Source organism: Lutra lutra, chromosome 4, assembly GCF_902655055.1.
Source record: "Lutra lutra chromosome 4, mLutLut1.2, whole genome shotgun sequence".
In the NCBI taxonomy this organism is placed as follows: Eukaryota; Metazoa; Chordata; class Mammalia; order Carnivora; family Mustelidae; genus Lutra; species Lutra lutra.
The window spans coordinates 161,698,126-161,719,122 of NC_062281.1; the positions used below are offsets into that span (position 1 = coordinate 161,698,126).

At 39.2% G+C, this 20,997-nt stretch overlaps 1 protein-coding gene across 4 annotated transcripts in view; it reads left to right on the plus strand.

Annotated features, from left to right (window-relative positions):
* The first annotated feature begins 4,852 nt into the window (after positions 1–4,852).
* Positions 4,853–20,997, plus strand: part of IPP (intracisternal A particle-promoted polypeptide) — a 51,905-nt gene continuing 35,760 nt past the window's right edge. Inside the window, exons 1-3 of one of the 4 annotated variants that reach the window (XM_047726007.1) lie at positions 4,853–5,248; positions 7,845–8,183; positions 13,117–13,548. In XM_047726007.1, the coding sequence (XP_047581963.1) occupies positions 7,892–8,183; positions 13,117–13,548 (724 nt within the window). In that variant the 5' untranslated portion in view covers positions 4,853–5,248; positions 7,845–7,891. The remainder of the gene's footprint in view (positions 5,249–7,844; positions 8,184–13,116; positions 13,549–20,997) is intronic. The other 3 variants (XM_047726009.1, XM_047726010.1, XM_047726008.1) reach the window with 3 other exon arrangements.

The following is a 20,997-nucleotide window of genomic DNA, read 5'->3' on the forward strand; positions in this document are numbered from 1 at the left end:
TAGTTAGTATCATGTTGATACTCAAATTAGAACAGAATAGTGTAATAAAGAAAAAGTAAAGGTCAGCCTCACTTATAAATACAAATGCTCATATTCTTTTTTTTTTTTTTCTTTTAGGGGGTGAGGAGCAGAGGGAAAGGGAGAGAGAGAATCTGAAGCAGGCTCCATGCCTAGTGCAGAGCCACATGCAGGGCTCAGTCTCTCAACCCTGAGATCATGACCCGAGCCGAAATCAAGAGCCAGACGTTTAACTGAGCCACCCAGGCACTCCACAAACCTATAGTTTTTTAATTAATAAGGGACTTAAGCTTGTTGTCTATAGTATTAGTGTACAGGCATGAATTTAGTTTCTTTACCCAACAAACATAAAGTGTAATTCTTAAAAAGATATAACGTATGATAACACAAAGATAAAAGTACTTAGGAACAAATTTAATAAAAGATATATAAGACCCTTATGGATAAAGTTATAAAACTTCTAAAATTTCTGAAATTTAAGGAAGTCTGACTGGTTCAAGGGAGGAGCATGCAACTCCTGATTTCAGGGTTGTGAGTTCGAGCCCCACATTGGGTGTAGAGATTACATAAATAAAAACTTAAAAATATAAAAAAATATAACATTTAATTTTGTTAATGGATAAGAATACCCAATGTTATAAAGATGTTATTTCTCTCCAAATTGTCCTACAGAGTTACTGAAATTCTAATAGAACCCCCACCTTGCATATATGTGTGTGTACAACTTGAAAAGGTTGTTCTAAAATCCATGTAGAAGAACCAAGAGTCCCAGGAACAGCCAAGACACTGCTGAAGAAGAACACAGTGGAACCTTGTCCTACCAGACTTATTACAAAACTACAGTAATTAAAACAGTAGGGCATGGATGAATAGACCAAGAAATTGAACAGAGAACTGATCCCAGGCCTAAAGGAAATGTAAAAAAGGAGATGTGGCATTTCAGATTAGTGGGGAAATATGAACTATTCAATAAATACTGTTGTGATAACTGCTTATGCATATTAATAAAAAAAGAAATTGAACACCTATCTTAATCTACTTGGAAAAATTGGTTCCTGGAGTGCCTGGGTGGCTCAGTCCATCAAGTGCCTACTTTTGGCTCAGGTCATGATCTCAGGGTCCTGGGATCGAGCCCCGCACCAGGCTCTCTGCTTAGCAGGGAGTCTGGTTCTTTCTCACTCTTTCTCAAATAAATAAATAAATAAATAAATAAATAAATAAATAAGATCTTTTAAAAAATCGATTCCTAGTGACTTAAATGTGAAAAATAAAATTATAACACTTGTTTTTTTTATCTTTCAGAAAAGTTTTAAAATTTTTTCAAGATTTTATTTATTTATTTGACACAGAGAGAGAGATCACAAGTAGGCAGAGAGGCAGGCAGAGAGAGAGAGTGGGAAGCAGGCCCCCACTGAGCAGAAAGCCTGATGTGGGGCTCGATCCCAGGACCCTGAGATCATGACCTGAGCCAAAGGCAAACGCTTAACCAACTCAGCCACCCAGGTGCTCCAAATTCTAACACTTTTAGAAGGAAATATAAAATAACATCTTTGACACTGGAGAGAGGAAAAATTTCTTAAGCAACACCTCAAAAGTGCAAAACATAAATAGGCTGATAAATTGGTAAAATTACGAACTTTCATTTATCGAAAGAGACAAGAAGACAAGAAATGAAAGATCTAGACAAACCACAAATAGAAAGAAAATACTGGTAACACATATATACCCATACCTTGGGGATATCATGGGTTCAGTGCAAATATTGTACTAATATGAATTAAATGAATTTTTTGGCTTCCCAGTGCATACACAAGTTATGTTTAAACTATACATATACATTTTTTATATATATGCATATAAGCATATATACATATATATACACATTTACACATTTAGGGCACCTGGGTGGCTCAGTTGGTTAAACATCTGCGTTTGGCTCAGGTCTGATCCCCACAGCAGGCTCCCTACTCAGCAGGGAGGCTGCTTCTCCCTCTCCCTCTGCCACTCCCCCTGCTTGTGCTCTCTCTCTCTCTCTGTCAAATAAATAAATAAAATCTTTAAAAAAAAAATTAACTAACTAAATAAATAGACTATATGGTCGTTTATTAAGTGTGTAATAGCATTATGTCTTAAAAAAGCACATATCTTAATTTAAAAATACTTTATTGCTAAAAAATGCCAATCATCATCTGAACTTTTAATGAATCATAATCACTGATAATAGATATCCATAACAAATACAATAATAACATGAAAAATTTGAGATATTCCAAAAATTACTAAAATGTGACACAGAGACACAAAGTGAGCAAATGCTTTTGGAAAAATGGTGCCAAGAGAATTGCTTGATGAGGGTTGCCACAGACTTTCAATTTGTAAAAAACGCAGTACCTGTGAAGCACAGTAAAGTGAATAGCAATAAAATGATTGCACCTATAATAAAAAAAAACCTCCTAAAAATCAATTTTAAAAAACTTAACTAGAAAAAAAGGACAAAAGACATAAATAGCCATTTCATGGGAAAAGAAACTCAGTTGGCTACGTATTAGCCTGCTTAGACTAACATAACAAGCTATCACAGACTGGGTTGCTTAAACAACAGAAATTTACTTCTCATAGTTCTGGAGGCTTGGAAGTCCAAGATGAAAGTGTCAACAAGGTAGGTTTCATTCTGAGGCTTCTCTCTTGGTTTATAGTTAGCTACCACCTCTGTGTGCTTACTTGACCTCTTCTTCGTGGGCGTAGTGAGTTAGCAGATTTAAGGGGAGAAAGAGGGGTGGAAAGAGAAAGGGAGAGAGGAAGGAAGCAAGTTTTCTGGTATTTCTTTTATAAAATCACTAATCCCATCAAGGGGGACCCATTCCCCTGACCTCATTTTACCCTAATTACCTCCCAAAGGCCTCACCTCCAAACACCATCATATTGTAAGTTAGGACTTCAACATGAATTGGGGTGGGGGGCAGGGCACAGACACAATTTAGTCTGTAGCATCTTATAAACATCTTTTTAATGCCTGATCTCATAAGTGATCAGGTAATGTAAATTATAACAAAATGAAACATTTTACACTCACCAGGTTATACAAAATTTAACCATCTAATGATATTAAGGGTTGGCACGACTGTGGAGGAAGGGACCTCATTCACTACTGGTGGGAATGTAAATAGGTTGGAGTTTTGAAAAGAGGTATTTTCTAGTGCAATTGAAGATGTACATGCCATATATTCCAGCAGTTCTGCTCCCATGTATATACACTGGTTTTCTCTTTTTAAAGATTTTATTTATTTATTTGACAGAGATTGCAAGTAGCTGAGAGAAGCAGGCAGAGAGAGGGGAGGGGGAAGCAGGATCCCTGCTGAGCATAGAGCCGGATGTGGGGCTCTATGTGGGACTCGATTCCAGGACCCTGGGATCATGACCTGAGCAGAAGGCAGAGGCTTTAACCCACTGAGTCACCCAGGCGCCCCTACACTGGTTTTCAAATTGCTGGGTGCAATCCAATAATAAATTGGGAAATTAATTTTAGTGGTGCTGAAGTATAATTTTCCAAAAGGTAAAATTATGGCTGTCATAAAAATATAAAATTAACACATGCCAAAAATATTATTTATATTAATTAATGAGAGCCAGTAGAATGTTACAGAAATGCTGTATGAATTGCTAAGAATCAGGAATGTTGAATTTGCTGAGAGGAAAAAATGGTTTAATATGCCATCGGTTAATATAACTTAATGTTTTTATGTTATCTTTTCTATAGAGTGGATAAAATTTTAAATACCCATTTTCTTGCAAAATAGTTTAGTCAATAGAAAGTCAGAGGTCCCTATGGACTCAAATCCTTCCAAAGTCTGCTAGGCAATGCCCAGCCTTACAGTAAAAGCGCACCCAAATAATTGCTTTTGCTCATTTCCAAGTCTTGGATAATAATTTTTCAGACAATGGGTCTCTTTTAGCACTTTTCGGTAATGAATCGAAAAGGAGAAATAGAAATTTAGAGAATTGCTGGCAGTAAGTATATTTTTCTGTGAAATTTTTGTTTCAGATATATACATCTATAGACGTATGTGGTATTATTGGGTTTGAAGTAGAATGTTTTTGTTCACTGTTGGCCGGGGTCAAAATGTTTGAAAATCATGAACGTGACATATTACGAGGTTCAACAGTGAAAAGAACTAGATGTTTGGAGTTCTCCCTTCCCTCAAAGTAGGCATCCATTCAAATGCCAGGCTTAGGCAAACCTAGAAAATGATCTGAGTGAATGGTAAAGAATAAAGAGACTGGAACGCCTAGGTGGCTCAGTCGGTTAAGTCCCTGTCTTCCGCTCAGGTGGTGATCCTAGGCTCCTGGTATCGAGTCCCCGCATCCGGCTACTTGCTCAGCGGGGAGCTTCTCTCTCCACCTCTGGCAGACACTCTGCCTGCTTGTGTGCGTGCACTCTCTGATAAATAAGATTTTTTTAAATAAGAGAAGGTAGAAATATCGAATCATGTTGTACACATGAAGCTAAAGTTACACGTCAAGTAACATCTCAAGTTAAAAAAAAAAAAAAAAAGAATAGAAGCGCAGCGCCGGGGGGTTCATCTCTGTCTTTCCTCAACACTAAAGTTCGGGGCATCTGGGTGGCTCAGTCAGTTAGGCCTCTGCCTTCCGCTCGGGTCGTGGTCGTGGTCTCCGGGTCCTGGAATCGAGCCCCCCGTGGCGGGAGGGGGGGTTTCCTCTGCTCAGCAGGGATCCTGTTTCCCTCTCTCTCTCTCTGCCTGCCTCTCTGCCTACTTGTGATCTTTCTCTGTGTCAAATAAATAAAATCTTAAAACAAACAAACACTAAAGTTCGCTGGCTATCTGGGACGCCACAAGAATGGAGAGAACGTAGGTTGAGGGGAACGGTCGAGCAGGCCAGCCCCAACAGGCAAGAGCTTGGACTCGTAGCTGTGCAGTTCGCCTGCTGCGAATCCAACACCAGGCGCGGGTCACAGCCATCCGGCTCTGGGTGTCGCCTCTACCCGCCAGCGTAAGAACACTGCGCACGCGCAACCCGACTAGCGACGGCGCCACGCTAGAGGCACTTGTCAGCAGGCCCGGCCTCACCTCCAGTCCTCCGTCGGCCAAAGTACCCAGTCGCCTCCGCCTCGTCCGCCCAGCCGGGCTCCCCCCGCCCTCTCGGCGCCGGCGCTGATAGCGACTGCGCGCGCTGGGCCTTAGCGGGCGCCGGCGGGAAGGGGAAGCGGCGGGTAAGAAGGGCCTGCGTCCGGGTGCGACTGTGACGGGGTTGGGAATGACCTCTTCGCTCTTACGGCTCTTGGGACCCCTGAGGAGAGGAGAGGAGCCTCTGGAACCGCTTACTCTGGCCGCTCAGGCGTGCCTCTGATAGTCAAGTGTTTTCGCCCTCACCTTTCGCTTGGTCTGGTCTGGTCGACTCCTGCCTCTCCTTTCCCCGCCCCCACCAGGGAATCCGAAGGCTGAGCCCCCAGCCGGTCAGATATCCCCGGACAAGTGGGAGATGCCTTCTCCGCCATTTAGGTAGCGCCGAATGTTTATCGGCTTGTAGTGTCGCAGCAGCTTAGGGGTAACTCTCCAGGTCCCCGACTCAGACACAAAGAACCTCGGTTTCTTGACGCTTGTTTTTTCTGCCACCCTTTGCTGAAGCAGCTTCCCGATGCTCTGAAGAGTAAAGTCAAGGCCACCAAACACAGGTCCTCTTTAATTCTTCTGGGCATCTCCACCATTTCCTGATAATCTCTCCCTTTCAAGTTTAGGTCTCTTGAGGCACGTCCCTCACATCCATATGCAGTGTCCCGGAGTTGTGCTCTTTCCTTTTGGAAACACGGTCACACATGTGCCGCCTTTTGGAATGAAGTTCTTCACTGGTAGTGGGATAGTGTCAGCAACTACTAAGAAGCACGGTAACACGTTAGGATTTCTGCTGTCTGCTACCGGAGTGGATGGATATTGACTGAACTCAGCAGGAGGCAGCATTTTAGCTCAGTGGCTGTGCTTGATGCCTTGAAGTTGGGGGCAGAGGAGGTACCTTGTAATCAAGCCGCTGGGGTCTAACGGGAAGAAATCTGAAACAGAAGAAAAGCCTAACAGCCATGTGATGTTTGATAATATTCTGCAGATCAAATTTCAGTATAGAGACAAATGCCGTTTGCTTTTATATGCCAATTAAATGTAGTATGTTGACATTATGTAAATGCTAATGTGAAGTTTTAGCAGCTGTCTTGGAACTTCTCAATCAGATTTCTCAATTCCTAGATAATCATGATGATTAGTTTTACTTTGATGAGTTTGACTGAATGCTATAAAATTAACCACTTTTTTCTAACATCAGCCCACACCTTTCTGTCAGTCTTTTTACTAGTTCCCTTTGATGCCTAGGTTACAAAACCATAGTCATCTTGGATTTCCCTTGTGCTTCATCCCCAAATATATTACATTACTGGATCTCATGGTTTCTTTATTTAAAAAGTAAGTTGGATTCATCCGTTCCATTTTCATTGTTGAGGCTGTATAAGGCTGTTTTCAAGGACTTTGCTACCTCTCAGTTCATTCCCTGGAAGGTTCATATAACAGTTCTGAAACATGACTGTTGTCTTGTTACTCTTGAGTCTATAATGGCTAAATTTCTGTCCTTGGGTTTCAAAGCCTTTTCTCTATAACCTGTCCTAATAATTCCTATGCATGTGATATGGTGGGAATAGCCTAAGATTTAAAGTAATAAGACTTGGATTCCAATACTGAGACTGTCATTATACTAACACTGTGTCTTCGGGAAACTTTGAGCTTCAGTTTCCTTCTCTCTCATTTCAAATAACAATATCTTTTTTTCCCACCTCTTAATTATTGTGAGGATTGCAATTGGCAAAATGTGTGGAAAAGCTATCATAGTTAGACAAAAACAACATAAGCTATTGTTATTTCTCATTGTACTCGTTCATTTCACAAATATTTGAAAAGTTAATATATGTTAGGTACCGGTGCTACTACTATGAAAGATAGTCCCTGCCCTTAAGAGACTCTCAGGAAGATTTCAGAGAATATATGTGTCTGTAGAAAATAGGTTTGGTAGTGTCTGACAAAGTATAGTGTGATGTAGCCAAAAAATAGGTAAGTTTTAAAAAAAAAATAGGTGAGTTTAGGATGGCCACCAAATCCAGAGGAGAGAGGAACAGGGAAGGTTCTGCAGGAAATTATGTTTGAACAGAGTCTTGAATTATAACAAAGACCCAAAAGGAAAAGGTGGGGAAGGATGCCTTGAAAGAGACACTTTTAGAGAACTGCAAATTGTTAGGTTTTGTTGGAGTATTAAGTTCAAAAAAGAGTATGGGAGATAGGACTGGACAGATAGACAGAGGTGAGATTTGAAGGGCTTTGTGTACTAAGAGAAGTGTGCCAAGTGAAGGTTTGTAAGCAGACAGTTGGCCCGATCACAGTTGGGTTTTTGAAAATTCATTTTGGTTAGAGTATGTGCTTTCTTAACTACAGTGTACAAAAACTTCTGCCTTTGTGCCTTTTCTTAACCAACTGAGCCACCGAGGTGCCCCTGTGCCTTTTCTTTCTTTATTTATTTCACCCAGAAGGGCTTATGCCCTCTCCTCAGATGTTAATCTTTATCTTGCAACATCCAGTCAGGTCCCATTTCTACCATGAATCATTCTCCATTTATTTTAGGCCCCATTGCTTATTCCCTTCCCTGAAACCCATATTTGTTTTGTGTGTATTTTATGTCCCTAAGTAGATTTTAAGCTAAAGGATAGGGAATGTGTGTCAATAGAAGACATGTTAAAGACAAAAATATGTTTTCTGGTCTCCTATTTTGTTTTTCAGGGTAGGATCAGATTATGGGCAACAGTCCTTTTAATTAATCTGTCAACATGGCTAATGAGGACTGTCCCAAGGCTGGTAATAGTCCATTTTCATCTGATAAACATGCCCAACTCATCTTGGCCCAGATCAATAAAATGAGGAATGGAGAGCATTTCTGTGATGTGCAGCTGCAAGTTGGGAACGAGACTTTTAAAGTTCATCGGCTGGTTTTGGCTGCCAGTAGTCCTTACTTTGCAGCTTTATTCACTGGAGGAATGAAAGAGTCCTCAAAAGATGTTGTACAAATTCTAGGAATTGAAGCTGGAATCTTTCAAATACTTCTAGATTTCATTTATACAGGTATGTTACATGAGCCTAAAGTTTTGAGTGAAGAATGATATAATCACTCATTCATTGCAATGGGAATATAAATTGATACAACTTCTATGGAAAGTAATTTGACAATATGTTATTATGAGTGTTTGAAAGTTTCATATCTTTTGACCCAGTATTCCTTTTCTAGGAAGGAATTATTCATAAGGAATTACTTAGTGATACAGGCAAATATTTATGTACCAGGATGTTTACTGTAACATTATTTATAACTACATAATTGAATACAATCTAATTATCCCTCAGTAGATTATATGATTAAATAAATTATGGCATATGTGTGGATCATGAAATATTTTTTTAGATCTCTCAAATTATTTAAATATATACTATGGAAGAGTGTTTACAATATTTCAAATGAAAAAAAATTGAATATAAGCACCGCTCTAATTTTGTAAAGAAAAAAAATCATTTGTCTTGGTGCACAGGAAAAAGACCAGAATGTTGATAAGTGTCTATCTCTGGATGACAGAATATGGAAGATCTGTTTGTTTTTTTAAAGATTTTATTTATTTATTTGACAGAGAGAGAGACAGCAAGAGAGGGAATACAAGCAGAGGGAGTGGGAGAGGGAGAGGCAGGCTTCCCACTGATCAGGGAGCCCGATGAGGGGCTGGATCCCAGGACCCTGGGATCATGACCTGAGCCAAAGGCAGATGCTTAACAACTGAGCCAACCAGGCAACCCTGGAATATGGAAAATCTTTATTTTTCCCCCCTCAAAATATTTGTAATCAACGTGTATGTATTTTAATTAAAACTTTTATTTTTAAAATGTTTTTTAAAAGTTTTGATAATGTTAGAAAGTGCACACAAAAAAGTATGAAGTTTATATGATATGTAATAAATATACATGGAAATAAGATTTGAAAGAAAGACACTAAAGTGTTAGTACAGTGTATGTCTGTGGGAAAATGTGTGATTTTCATTTTTGTACTTTTCTGCCTTGAAGTTTTTTCCTGTGGTGAAGATAATATAATCAGAAAAAATGTTTGAAAACAAAAGACTGTTTGGTCATCATGCTCTCCTTAAAGGACTACTTGTGGGAAATTATTAGGTGATCCCATAAAGTATTATTTATTTAGTGCTTGGTATTTAAACCTGGAAAATGACAAAAGGAGATTTCTTTGTGTTGTTTCTTATTACATTTTGGAAAATATCAGAAAATAACTCTTAATTTGGAGATTATAAAGATGATTATAAAACTATTCAGTTTTATTTACTGAAAGTCGTGCAGCCCTGTCTATTGTCTAATGTACAAATTAGCATCGAAGGATTTTTTTAACCTTTTCTAACTGACTTGTGTGAGCTGAACACAGTTTCATAAATGTTCTGCTTCTCTTATTTACAAAGTGTAAATTAACACATATTAATCCAGTGGAATTAGTGTTGAGCTACATAAACACAGAAGAAATGCTACAAGATGTTTATTCTGCCTCTTGTCTAAGGGTAGCAACAAGAGCTACTTAGTGAAAGATGTTCCCGGTACTGTCACCATAATGGTGATTAGCACTTCATCAAATAAATAAAAAGTAGTAAAACCCAGAGAAATAAAAGCTTTTGAGCATATCTGAGAGAAATAACATTCTTGAATATTGACATTTAAGGTTAAAATTGGTATCACAATTAAGAACAGAATTTGGCTACTGGTAAAGGATATCAAGTGGCTTAACAAGCTAGTTTATTTTTCCACAGAAGTGAATTCATAGTAGGCATTCCAAGGATGGTATGGTGGCTTCATGATGTCCTTAATATCCTATTATTCTCCCAACATTTTGCTCTGCCATCTATAGCTTGTAGGTGCTAATCTCATGATTGCTGAATTCCAGCCAGTGGAAGGAGGAAGGGAAAAAGGCAAAAGGTCCTGCTAGCTGAGTCTTTTCTTTTTTTAAGCTTTTCTGATAGCTGTACCCAGTAACTGCTGTCTATATCCCATTGGCCAAACAGTAAAAAATTCAACCTTATCTGTAAATGAGGTTAAGGTACGTAATTTTCATCAGGACACAATTAGCACCCACAACAAAATCAAGGTTCTTCTTTTTTTTTTTTCCTTAAAGATTTTATTTACGTATTTGAGAGAGAGAGAGCACAAGCAGGATAGAGGGACAGGGAGAAGCAGACTCCCAGTGGCAGGGAGCCCAATGTGGGGCTCGATCCCAGGACCCTAAGATCATGACCTAACCTGAAGGCAGATACTCAACTGACTGAGTGACCCAGTTGCCCCTATGGATACTTTAAAAAAAAAAAAAAAGCTCTATGCCCCATATGGGGATTGAACTCAGAACCCCCAGATCAAGAGTCACATGCTGGGGACGCCTGGGTGGCTCAGTTGGTTGGACGACTGCCTTCGGCTCAGGTCATGATCCCGGAGTCCCAGGATCGAGTCCCGCATCGGGCTCCCGGCTCCACAGGGAGTCTGCTTCTCTCTCTGACCTTCTCTTCGCTCATGCTCTCTCTCACTGTCTCTCTCTCAAATAAATAAATAAAATCTTTAAAAAAAAAAAAAAAAAGAGTCACATGCTGTACTGATTGAGCCAGCAAGTATCGCATATGAATACTTTATGTGAGCTAAGCACTAAACATGGCAGTGAACAAGCAGGCAGTGGCTCTGCCTTCTCAGAGCTTTATAGGTAGTGCAATTTAGGTACTTACAAATCTGAAATGAGCTTGTGAGAGCCTCATTTTCCTTAGTTGTAAAGTGGGGATAAATTTTCATAATTCATGTGAAGGTTAAATGAGATAAATTTTCCTAAATGTAAAAGTGTTTTTTGTAATCTATAAAGCCTTGTACAGTTATAGGACATTCTTTTTATTGCTCTCAAGTAACTCTTGGCTTTATCCAGTAGCAGGCATTCAGTCTTCATAGATTACAACCCATGATCTTGTCCAAATTTGTTGTGAATTCTCATTTTATTCAGCTAAGTCTTATCTCAGTTCTCTCTGCAACCACTACCATTTACTCCATGGTGGATTCCATTTCTTTCTTTCAGGAATCCCTGTTTGCATTCAATAAGCCATATTCTTCCTCTCACCGTAATTTCTTTGGGCATTTATTTATTTATCAATGATTTTATTTATTTATTTGACAGGGAGAGACAGCTAGAGAGGGACAGGGAGAAGCAGGCTTCCCGCTGAGCAGGGAGCCTGATGCCGACTCAATCCCAGGACCCTGGGATCATGAACTGAGCTGAAGGGAGACGCCCAATGACCGAGCCACCCACGTGTCCCTGGGCATTCATTTATTTAAAGCAAATTTTTTTAAAGATTTTTTATTTGTTTGTTTGACAGAGATCACAAGTAGGCAGAGAGGTAGGCAGAGAGAGAGAGAGAAGGGGAAGTAGGCTCCCTGCTGAGCAGAGAGCCCAATGTGGGGCTCGATGTGGGGCTCTATGTGGGGCTTGATCCCAGGACCCTGGGATCATGACCTGAGCCAAGGGCAGAGGCTTTAAACCACTGAGCCACTCAGGTGCCCCTATTTAAAACAAATTTTTGAGTACCTAGTGGGCAGTAGGCATTGAGAATATAAAAGGGAAAGCCTTCCCCCAACAGACTATAAATCTTGTTGGAAATACAAACTTAAGCCAAATAATTTAGTGGAGTGAATATCCTAAAAGGGATTAAGGGAAATATAAGACTGAATGGAGAGTTTATCCTTATCAGATAGGAGAATTACAGGGTTTTTCTTCCATTCTAAATATAATTAACTATTTAGTGTTCTCCCAAAGTCATATATGTTAATATAAAAGTAAAGACATCTAGAAAGAAAGTGGTGTACGTAGTTACTTAAATGTTAAGTATTTAAGGAGCGCCTGGGTGGCTCAGTGGGTTAAAGCCTCTGCCTTCGGCTCCGGTCATGGTCCCAGGGTCCTGGAATCGAGCCCCATGTCGGGCTCTCTGCTCAGCAGGGAGCCTGCTTCCTTCCTCTCTCTCTCTCTCTCTGCCTGCCTCTCTGCCTACTTGTGATCTCTCTCTATCAAATAAATAATTAAAATCTTTAAAAAAAAGTATTTAATAACGTCTCATATGTCATGAACTCTTGGTTATACCTAGCATTAAAGAATAATGTTTGTATGGCACTTTATCAAATTGAAGATGGGGACCCTGTCTTATTCATCCCAGTGCCTCAGTAAATGTTAGATGCATATAACCTTATGTTAAAAGCATGGACTTTGATGTCAGTCTCTACCCTCAATCACTTGACCATGTGACTTTGAGACAAGTTATTTAAACTTTCTGATTCTTGAGGGCACTTGGGTGGCTCGGTTGGTTAAGCGTTTGTCTCTTGATTTCAGCTTGGGTCTTGATCTCAGGATCTTGAGTTCAAGACCCACATTGGGCTCCATGTTGGGTGTGGAGCCTATTTAAAAAACATTTTTTTTTAAAGATTTTATTTATTTATTTGGCAGACAGAAATTACAAGTGGGCAGAGAGGCAGGCAGAGAGAGAGGAGGAAGCAGGCTCCCTGCTGAGCAGAGAGCTGGACGCAGGGCTCGATGCCAGGACCCCAGGATTATGACCTGGGCAGAGGCTTTAACCCACTGAGCCACCCAGGTGCCCCTAAAAACATTTTTTAAATGTATAATAAAGTAAATAAACTTTCTATTTCTGTTTAATTGATAGAAAAAGGAAAAATAATAACACTATTATATGGGTTGTAGTGACAGTTAAATAAATGTATGAAACAGTTACTGTTTCTGTCCATTATAAGTGTTCCATAAATGTTAGGTATCATCATTTAAGTTTTGTGCTCTTTCTACAAATCCTTTGTTGCCTTTTTACTTAGGATCTATCTACTCACCAAATACTAAGCTTTATCAGTGGAATTAAATATAATGCTTTTTTAATATAAGTCAAATGTTTGTTTTTACTTTGTTGGTTATTTTGTCTCCCTACTTCCCTAGGTATAGTGAACATAGGTGTGAATAATGTCCAGGAGCTGATTGTTGCGGCAGACATGCTACAGTTGACTGAAGTTGTTAATCTGTGCTGTGAATTTCTAAAAGGACAAGTTGATCCATTGAACTGCATTGGAATCTTTCAGTTCTCTGAGCAAATTGCCTGCCATGATCTTTTGGAATTCACAGAAAACTACATTCATGTCCATTTCTTGGAGGTTCACAGTGGGGAGGAGTTCCTAGCGCTTACAAAAGATCAACTGATCAAAATTTTGCGAAGCGAAGAGCTCAGTATCGAGGATGAATACCAGGTCTTCTTAGCTGCTATGCAATGGATTCTGAAGGACCTGGGAAAAAGAAGAAAACATGTGGTGGAAGTGCTAGAACCAATTCGATTCCCTTTATTACCTCCTCAAAGACTTTTAAAGTACATAGAAGGTAAATTTTTTTTGCATATCAAATGCGTGAATATCCAGTGGCTTTCTCTCTATTTGAAATGTGATAATGTTTTCATTTTTCAGTTCAATAATGGACATTTATTGAATTATTACTATATGTGAGATACAACTTTTGTGTTTTGCAGATAGTAGTATTTCAGTATTTCTACCCATTATTTTAATCAAATTCTGACATACCTTTCTTGAGTTTAAATACTAAGGGAGATTAGAATTATAGATAAAATTATTGACAGGCCTAAAATACCACTGCTGTTTTTGGTAGTACTGATTATTTCAGTGTAAGATTTCTTCTTATTCCTCTAAAAATTATAACAAAACCTGATACATGAGGAAAATTCATATGCTAAAAACAAAGCCCAAACTCAATAAATTCTGTACATCTTCTCATTATAAACTTAATTTTATATTGCTATAATATCATAACTTTTTTTTTTCCCAAAGATTTTATTTATTTATTTGACAGAGATTACAAGTAGGCAGAGAGGCAAGCAGAGAGAGAGGGGGAAGCAGGCTCCCCGCTGAGCAGAGAGCCTGATGTGGGGCTCGATCCCAGGACCCTGAGATCATGACCTGAGCCGAAGGCAGAGGCTTTAACCCACTGAGCCACCCAGGTGCCCCAATATCATAGCTTCTAAGTAGCCTTTGAATTGTCTTTAGGTACTAAACTCTGAAAATACTTTTCATCATAGTATGAATAGTGTTAATTTTTCTACTAGAAAAATTATATATACATATATAGATATAATATATTAATTATTATTAATTAATTGATTAAGATTTTATTTTTAAGCACTCTCTATACCCATTGTGGGGCTTGAACCCACAACCCCAAGATCAAGAGTCATATACCCTACTGACTAAGCCAACCAGGCACCACAGATTTAAATGTATTTTTACAAACTACCTTAGACCTGGTTTCAAGATTTGAAGCTCTTGCTCTTGTCATGCCTGAAACTTTAGAAAGTTAAAAATGATCTTCATATCAATTAAATACACTATTAGCATTAAAGGTATAATTCTGTGAAGGAATTATATTTAATGTGGGTTTTTCGGTTTTTTCTACTCTTAACAGTATATAATAGAATTTGATGGGTTTTTCTGAGTGATATCTTTTTTTTTTCTGAGTGATGTCTTTTTTTTCTTTTCTGAGTGATGTCTTTTTATTAATGCATATATATTACTCAATCAATTTTTATTGTTCACAGTAGTTATGTTCTATAAAGTTGCCACAAACACTGCATTGGCAAATACTGAGACATTGTTCCTAAGGGAAATACTTATGTAGATCACAGTATTTTTGCCACCTGATCAATACATAACATTGTTTTATGTGTGTTTCTATCAAAGACACCTTATTTAATATATATACTTAATATATATATACTTAATTTAATATATATACTCATAACATTGAACTCCTAGCCAATAGCACTATAACCCGTGCCTGAATGAAACCAAATACATGCATTTACTCCATAAAGCACATCACAGGCTTCTTGCAATCGGGAACACTAGATAGTACTTCAACAGTATGGGTGGGGTCATTTTCAACAATATCACCAAGAAAAAGCCCAAAAATGTGAAAACCACAGCACTAAAGAGACTGTGAAAAGGACACTTATTTATAATATGAGAGCTGAAATATGAGGCAAAGTGTCATCTTGTTTAGTTCCTACCTAGAAACATGCATGTCAGGTGATTCAAATTTTTTTCTACTCTGCAGCATGTTTATGAATGACTAGGAAAACACCATGAGTGTTAATTTGGGTTACAAATGCATTTTAATGAGTAGCTGTATTCATAAATAAGGAATCCACAAACAATGAAGACTGATTTAATTAATTTATTTATTTTTAGATTTTTATTTGTTTATTTGACAGACAGAGATCACAAGTAGGCAGAGAGGCAGAGGTGGAGGTGGGGGAAGCAGGCTCCCCATTGAACAGAGAGCCTGATGCGGGCTCAATCCCAGGAATCTGAACTCAGAACCAGACCCAAAGGCAGAGGCTTTTTTTTTTTTTTAAAGATTTTATTAATTTGACAGAGAGACATCACAAGTAGGCAGAGAGAGAAGGGAAGCAGCCTCCCTGCTGAGCGGAAAGCCTAATGAAGGGCTCAATCCCAGGACCCTGAGATCATGACCTAACCCAGAGGCAGAGGCTTAACCCACTGGGCCACACAGGCGCCCCAAGACTGACTATATTTAAATGCTAAAATAAGAAGAGAGAAATTATCCAAATACATTTTTGCTTGAATCATATGAGAATTTAGGAGTGGGACAAAAGCTTTCATGGTTGAGTTGTCTTTTCCCAAGTTCTGTAGATACAGTGTTATAGGAAAGTTCCTTTGCTAGGAGCAAGGGAAAGTTACCTAGAATTGGGGCTTCTTTTCCTATAGCTTTTTAGTCTTATAATATTCAAATCTGTACTGCTTTATTAAGCATGCCCAATTAGTTGTCAGCTAAAGGTATTTCTTGGAGTAAAGCTGCAAGGAGTCAGAGAGATGGAAATGGAGGATTTTTTTTAAAAGATTTTAAAATATTTCAACTTTGAAACTTTTTATTTTTGATCATATTAGAGAAAAAGCTGGCGATTTATGTAGAAAAATAATGAGACTCTACCACAAAATTCAGAGAGCAAAAGACTTAATAGAAATGGTTAAATTGGGGCTCCTGGGTGGCTCAGTCATTAAGTTTCTGCCTTCAGCCCAGGTCATGGTCCCAGGATCCTGGGATCAAGCCCTGCATCGGGCTCCCTGCTTGGCGGGAAGCCTGCTTCTCCCTCTCCCTCTGTCTGCTGCTACCCCTGCTTGTTCTCTCTCGCTCTCTGTCAAATAAATTAAATCTTAAAAAAAAAAAAAAAAGAGGGCACCTGGGTGGCTCAGTGGGTTAAGGCTCTGCCTTGGGCTCAGGTCATGGTCTCAGGGTCCTGGGATCAAGCCCCGCATCAGACTCTGCTCAGCAAGGAGCCTCCTTCCCCTTCCCCCTCTGCCTGCTTCTCTGTGTACTTGTGTGATCTCTCTTTCTCTGTGTCAAATAAATAAATAAAATCTTTAAAAAAAAAAAAAAAGAAAGAAATGGTTAAATTATGTTATGTGAAATATGTAGATTTCCCCCCTGGTGTATGTTTTTCGTATTTATCACTGGAATAATTGAGGCAATTCAATAGTACTAACTAAATTATAACATCTCTTTCTTGCCATTTTAGAGAATGACTACTTTCTAAAAATTGTATATCCTCTTATAAATGTTTAGGTAATAAAGTGTAATAAAACAACAAATTCCCCCAAAGTCCACTACCCAGAAATAACCAGTTATAATTAACATTATTAAACATCATTCTAGGTATCTATATAGGAGGATGGATGATGGGTGGATGTATGGTTGGATGGATAAACAGAAAAAAATGTAAAAATCATTATGTACATACTATTTATAATACAAAAAGTGTGCTTAACTCTCATTAAAAATTAATGAAGAAACTGAAGTAGTAACTAATTTCTGATGAATGTTTCTTTATCTCAAGAAACACTCATTTTAAAAAGTTCTTATCGAGTTCAGGACAAAAGATGAAAATCATTAAAAGATGAAATAAAAGTTTCATTTGTGTTTCAGTTTTATTTTTATTTATTTATTATTTTTCATTTTAATTCCAGTATATTTAAACATATAGTGTTTTGTGTTTAAATTTTTAACAGTGTAGGGACGCCTGGGTGGCTCAGTCATCAAGCGTCTGCCTTGGGCTCAGGTCATGATCCCAGGATCCTGGGATCAAGCCCCCCTTCAGGCTCTCTGCTCAGCAGGAAGCCTGCTTCTCCCTCTCCCACTTCCCCTGCTTGTGTCTCTCTCTCTCTGTCAAATAGATAATTTTTTTAAAAAAATTAAATTTTAAACAGTATAGACTCATTAAGAAAAATAAGGTAATTAGCATTGTTAGTTTTCTTCCTATGCCACCATTCAAGGTTTATACCTTTATTTATTTATTTTTAAAGATTTTATTTATTTGACAGAGAAGAGACACAGCAAGAGAGGGAACACAAGCAGGGGAAGTAGGAGAGGGAGAAGCAGGCTCCCCAGTGAGCAGGGAACCCAATGCAGGGCTGGAGCCCAATGCAGGACTCAATTCCAGGACCCCGGGATCATGACCTGAACTGAAGGCAAATGCTTAACGACTGAGCTACCCAGGTGCTCCAAGGTTTATACCTTTATATAGATTTTTTTTTCAATCATGATTTCCCTAGCTCTGTGCTTTTGTTCTGTATTGAAATGAATTTGATGCTGTCTACCAGTTTTTCAGTCTTTTTATTCCCAAATTTTCTTTTTTGACTTGTCTTTTGGTTGGCTGGATTTCATCATCAAGTACTTTTTTAAAGAAAAGTTCATGATTGGGGTGCCTGGGTGGCTCAGTGGGTTAAAGCCTCTGCCTTCGGCTTGGGTCATGATTCCAGGGTCCTGGGATCGGGCTCTCTGCTCAGCGCGGAGCCTGCTTCCTCCTCTCTCTCTGCCTACTGGTGATCTCTGTCTGTCAAATAAATAAATAAAATCTTAAAAAAAAAAAGAAAAGAAAAGTTCATGATTACTGTATTTCCTAAATTTTTTCATATTGAGAATTTCTGCCTGTTGCTTTTTTAAGTTAACAGCAATTTGGATGGGCATAATCATTTTTTTTTAAAGATTTTAAAAATTTGGGTGGCTCTGTCAGGTAAGCATTGTGCCTTTAGCTCAAGTCATGATCCCAGGGTCCTGGAATTGAGCTCTGCATTGGGCTCCAGCCCTGCATTGGGTTCCCTGCTCACTGGGGAGCCTGCTTCTCCCTCTACCTCTGACACTCACCCTGCTTGTGCTCTCTCTGTCAAATAAAAAATAGTAAAATCTTGGAGGAAAAAAAAGTAATCTCTACACCCAACATGAGTCTCAGACTTAACAAACCTGAGATCAAGAGTTGTATGCTCTATCAAATGAGCCAGTCAGACACTCCATGGATGGGCATAATATTTTTTTTAAGTTTATTTATTTATTTATTTGACAGAGAGAGACAGAGCAAGAGAGGGAACAGAAGCAGGGGGAGAAGGAGAAGGAGAAGCAGGCTTCCTGCTGAGCAGGGAGCCCGATGTGGGGCTCCATCCCAGGACCCTGGGATCATGACCTGAGCTGAAGGCAGATGCTTAACAACTGAGCCACCCAGGCACCCCATCTTTTTTTTTTTTCCTTAAGATTTTTATTTATTTATTTGAGGGAGAGAGAAAAAACAAGCATGTGCATGTGCCTACTAGCAGGGGGAGGGGCAGAGGGAGAAAGAGGATCACAAACAGAATCCTCGCTGGGCGAGGAGCCCAACTCAATGCTCAGTCTCACAACCCACGGAATCATGACCTGAGCTGAAATCAGGAGTCCAAGGCTTAAATGACTGAGCCACCCACTTGCCACCATTTCTCACAGTATAGAAAGTAGGTTTCGCTATTGGTCATTTCCATTTTACAGATAAAGAAACTGAAGTCCGAGAGATTATGTAGTTTGACCCTATCACATATTTAGTAAATGGTAAGGCCTGAACTTGAACCCAGATTTCTCTCATTCTGCAGCTTAACCTGATACTCCTTTACCCTCCACCTCCAGCCCTCCCACTTGCACCCTTTCATTGGCATTAAGAAACACAAATGTGGGCATTACCTATAGGTGCTATTTCAGCAGAAGTGTTATAGTTTCAGCTTTAAATCATAACAATTGGAATCTCTCTGACTCTTCTACCAGAGAGATACAGCAGCTTGGTGAAAACCATCAACCCTCACTTTGGCCAGCTAGGTGCTGGACACCTGTGCATATAAAGAGAAGACCCAAGAAAGAAGAGATGAATCTCATACCCCCGACACGGGGCTGGATTTCATGAGCCTGAGATCATGACCTAAGCTGAAATCCAGAGTCAATTGCTTAATTGACTGAGCCACCTAGGTGCCCTGGGCATAATATTCTTTTTTTTCTTAAGATTTATTTATTTAGGGATGCCTGGGTGGTTCAGTTGGTTAAGTGCCTGCGTCTCAGGTCATGATCCCAGGGTCCTGGGATTGAGCCCCTCGTCTGGCTCCCTGCTCAGCGGGGAACCTGCTTCTCCCTCCCCCTGCTGTTGTGCTCTCATTTGCATTCTCTTTCTCTCCCTCTCAAATAAATAAAATTAAAAAAAAAAGTATTTATTTACTGAGAGAGAGTGCACACACATGCATGCACTCAAGTAGCGGGGCGGTGGGAGGGGCCCAAGCAGAGGAAGAGGAGAGAGGATCTCAAGCAGACTCCCTGCTGAGCTTGGAGCCCAACATGGGACTTGATCCCAAGACCCTGATATCATGACCTGAACTGAAATCAAGAGTCAGACGCTTTACTGACTGAGCCACCCAGGAGCTCCGGTCTTCATCATTTTATTGGAACTTCATTGTCTCTCAGATTTATCATCCTCTAATGTTAAAATATTTTCCTTTGCTCTGTATTCACAGCTGTTTTCTCAAGTCTTTAAATTGATGGTTTGATTTTTCATCATGTCTATTGTGTTTCTTGTTTCTAATTTATTAAGTCTGTAATACTGTCATTTCAAGTTCTCACTTTGTTTCCTTAGCAAAGCATCTAATTCTGCCTTTGAGTTTTTTTGGTTTTGGGTTTTTTTTTTTTTTTAGATTTTATTTATTTGACAGACAGAGATCACAAGTAGGCAGAGAGGCAGGCAGAGAGAGAGAGAGAGAGGAGGAAGCAGGCTCCCCACTGAGCAGAGAGCCCGGTGCAGGACTCGATCCCAGGACCCTGGGATCATGACCTGAGCTGAAGGCAGAGGCTTCAAGCCACTGAACCACCCAGGAACCCCCCTTTGAGTTTTTTTTTTAAATAGGATCTCTATATGTATTTTTTTTTTCAATTTTTATTTTAAATAGGCTCAATGTCCAGCGTGGGGCTTAAACTCATAACCCCGAGGTTGAGAGTCACATGCTTTACCACCTGAGCCAGTCAGGCACCCCAGATCTGTATTTTTAAGTAATTCTAAATAATTAATTAATTCTAAATAATTGATTAAGTAATTCTAAAATTTTAAGTAATTCTTCACATGCTGTGAATCATGTATGGGAAGTCTGTTTGTGTTTGTGGCTAATGTTTTATTCCAGAATGAATTATTTCTCCTCTTTTTCCTGGGGTATATTTTAATAGTGCTATTGTTACTTATTGGTATATTGCTCATGTATAACATGGGCTACTCTCTTCAAACCAGTTTACTCTGATAATGGAAGAGCTAATTCTCCTTGACACCCTTTCTACCTTAGGGTAACTTCCAGCTAGAATTTGAGGACTGTGTTGTGTTCTTGCCACTTCTTTCTAGACTGAGGTATGAAGGTGGTGGAAGAACAGAGATCTGCTTAGGTTTAGATATTTGCTTAGGGACCTGGACTCTGAGCT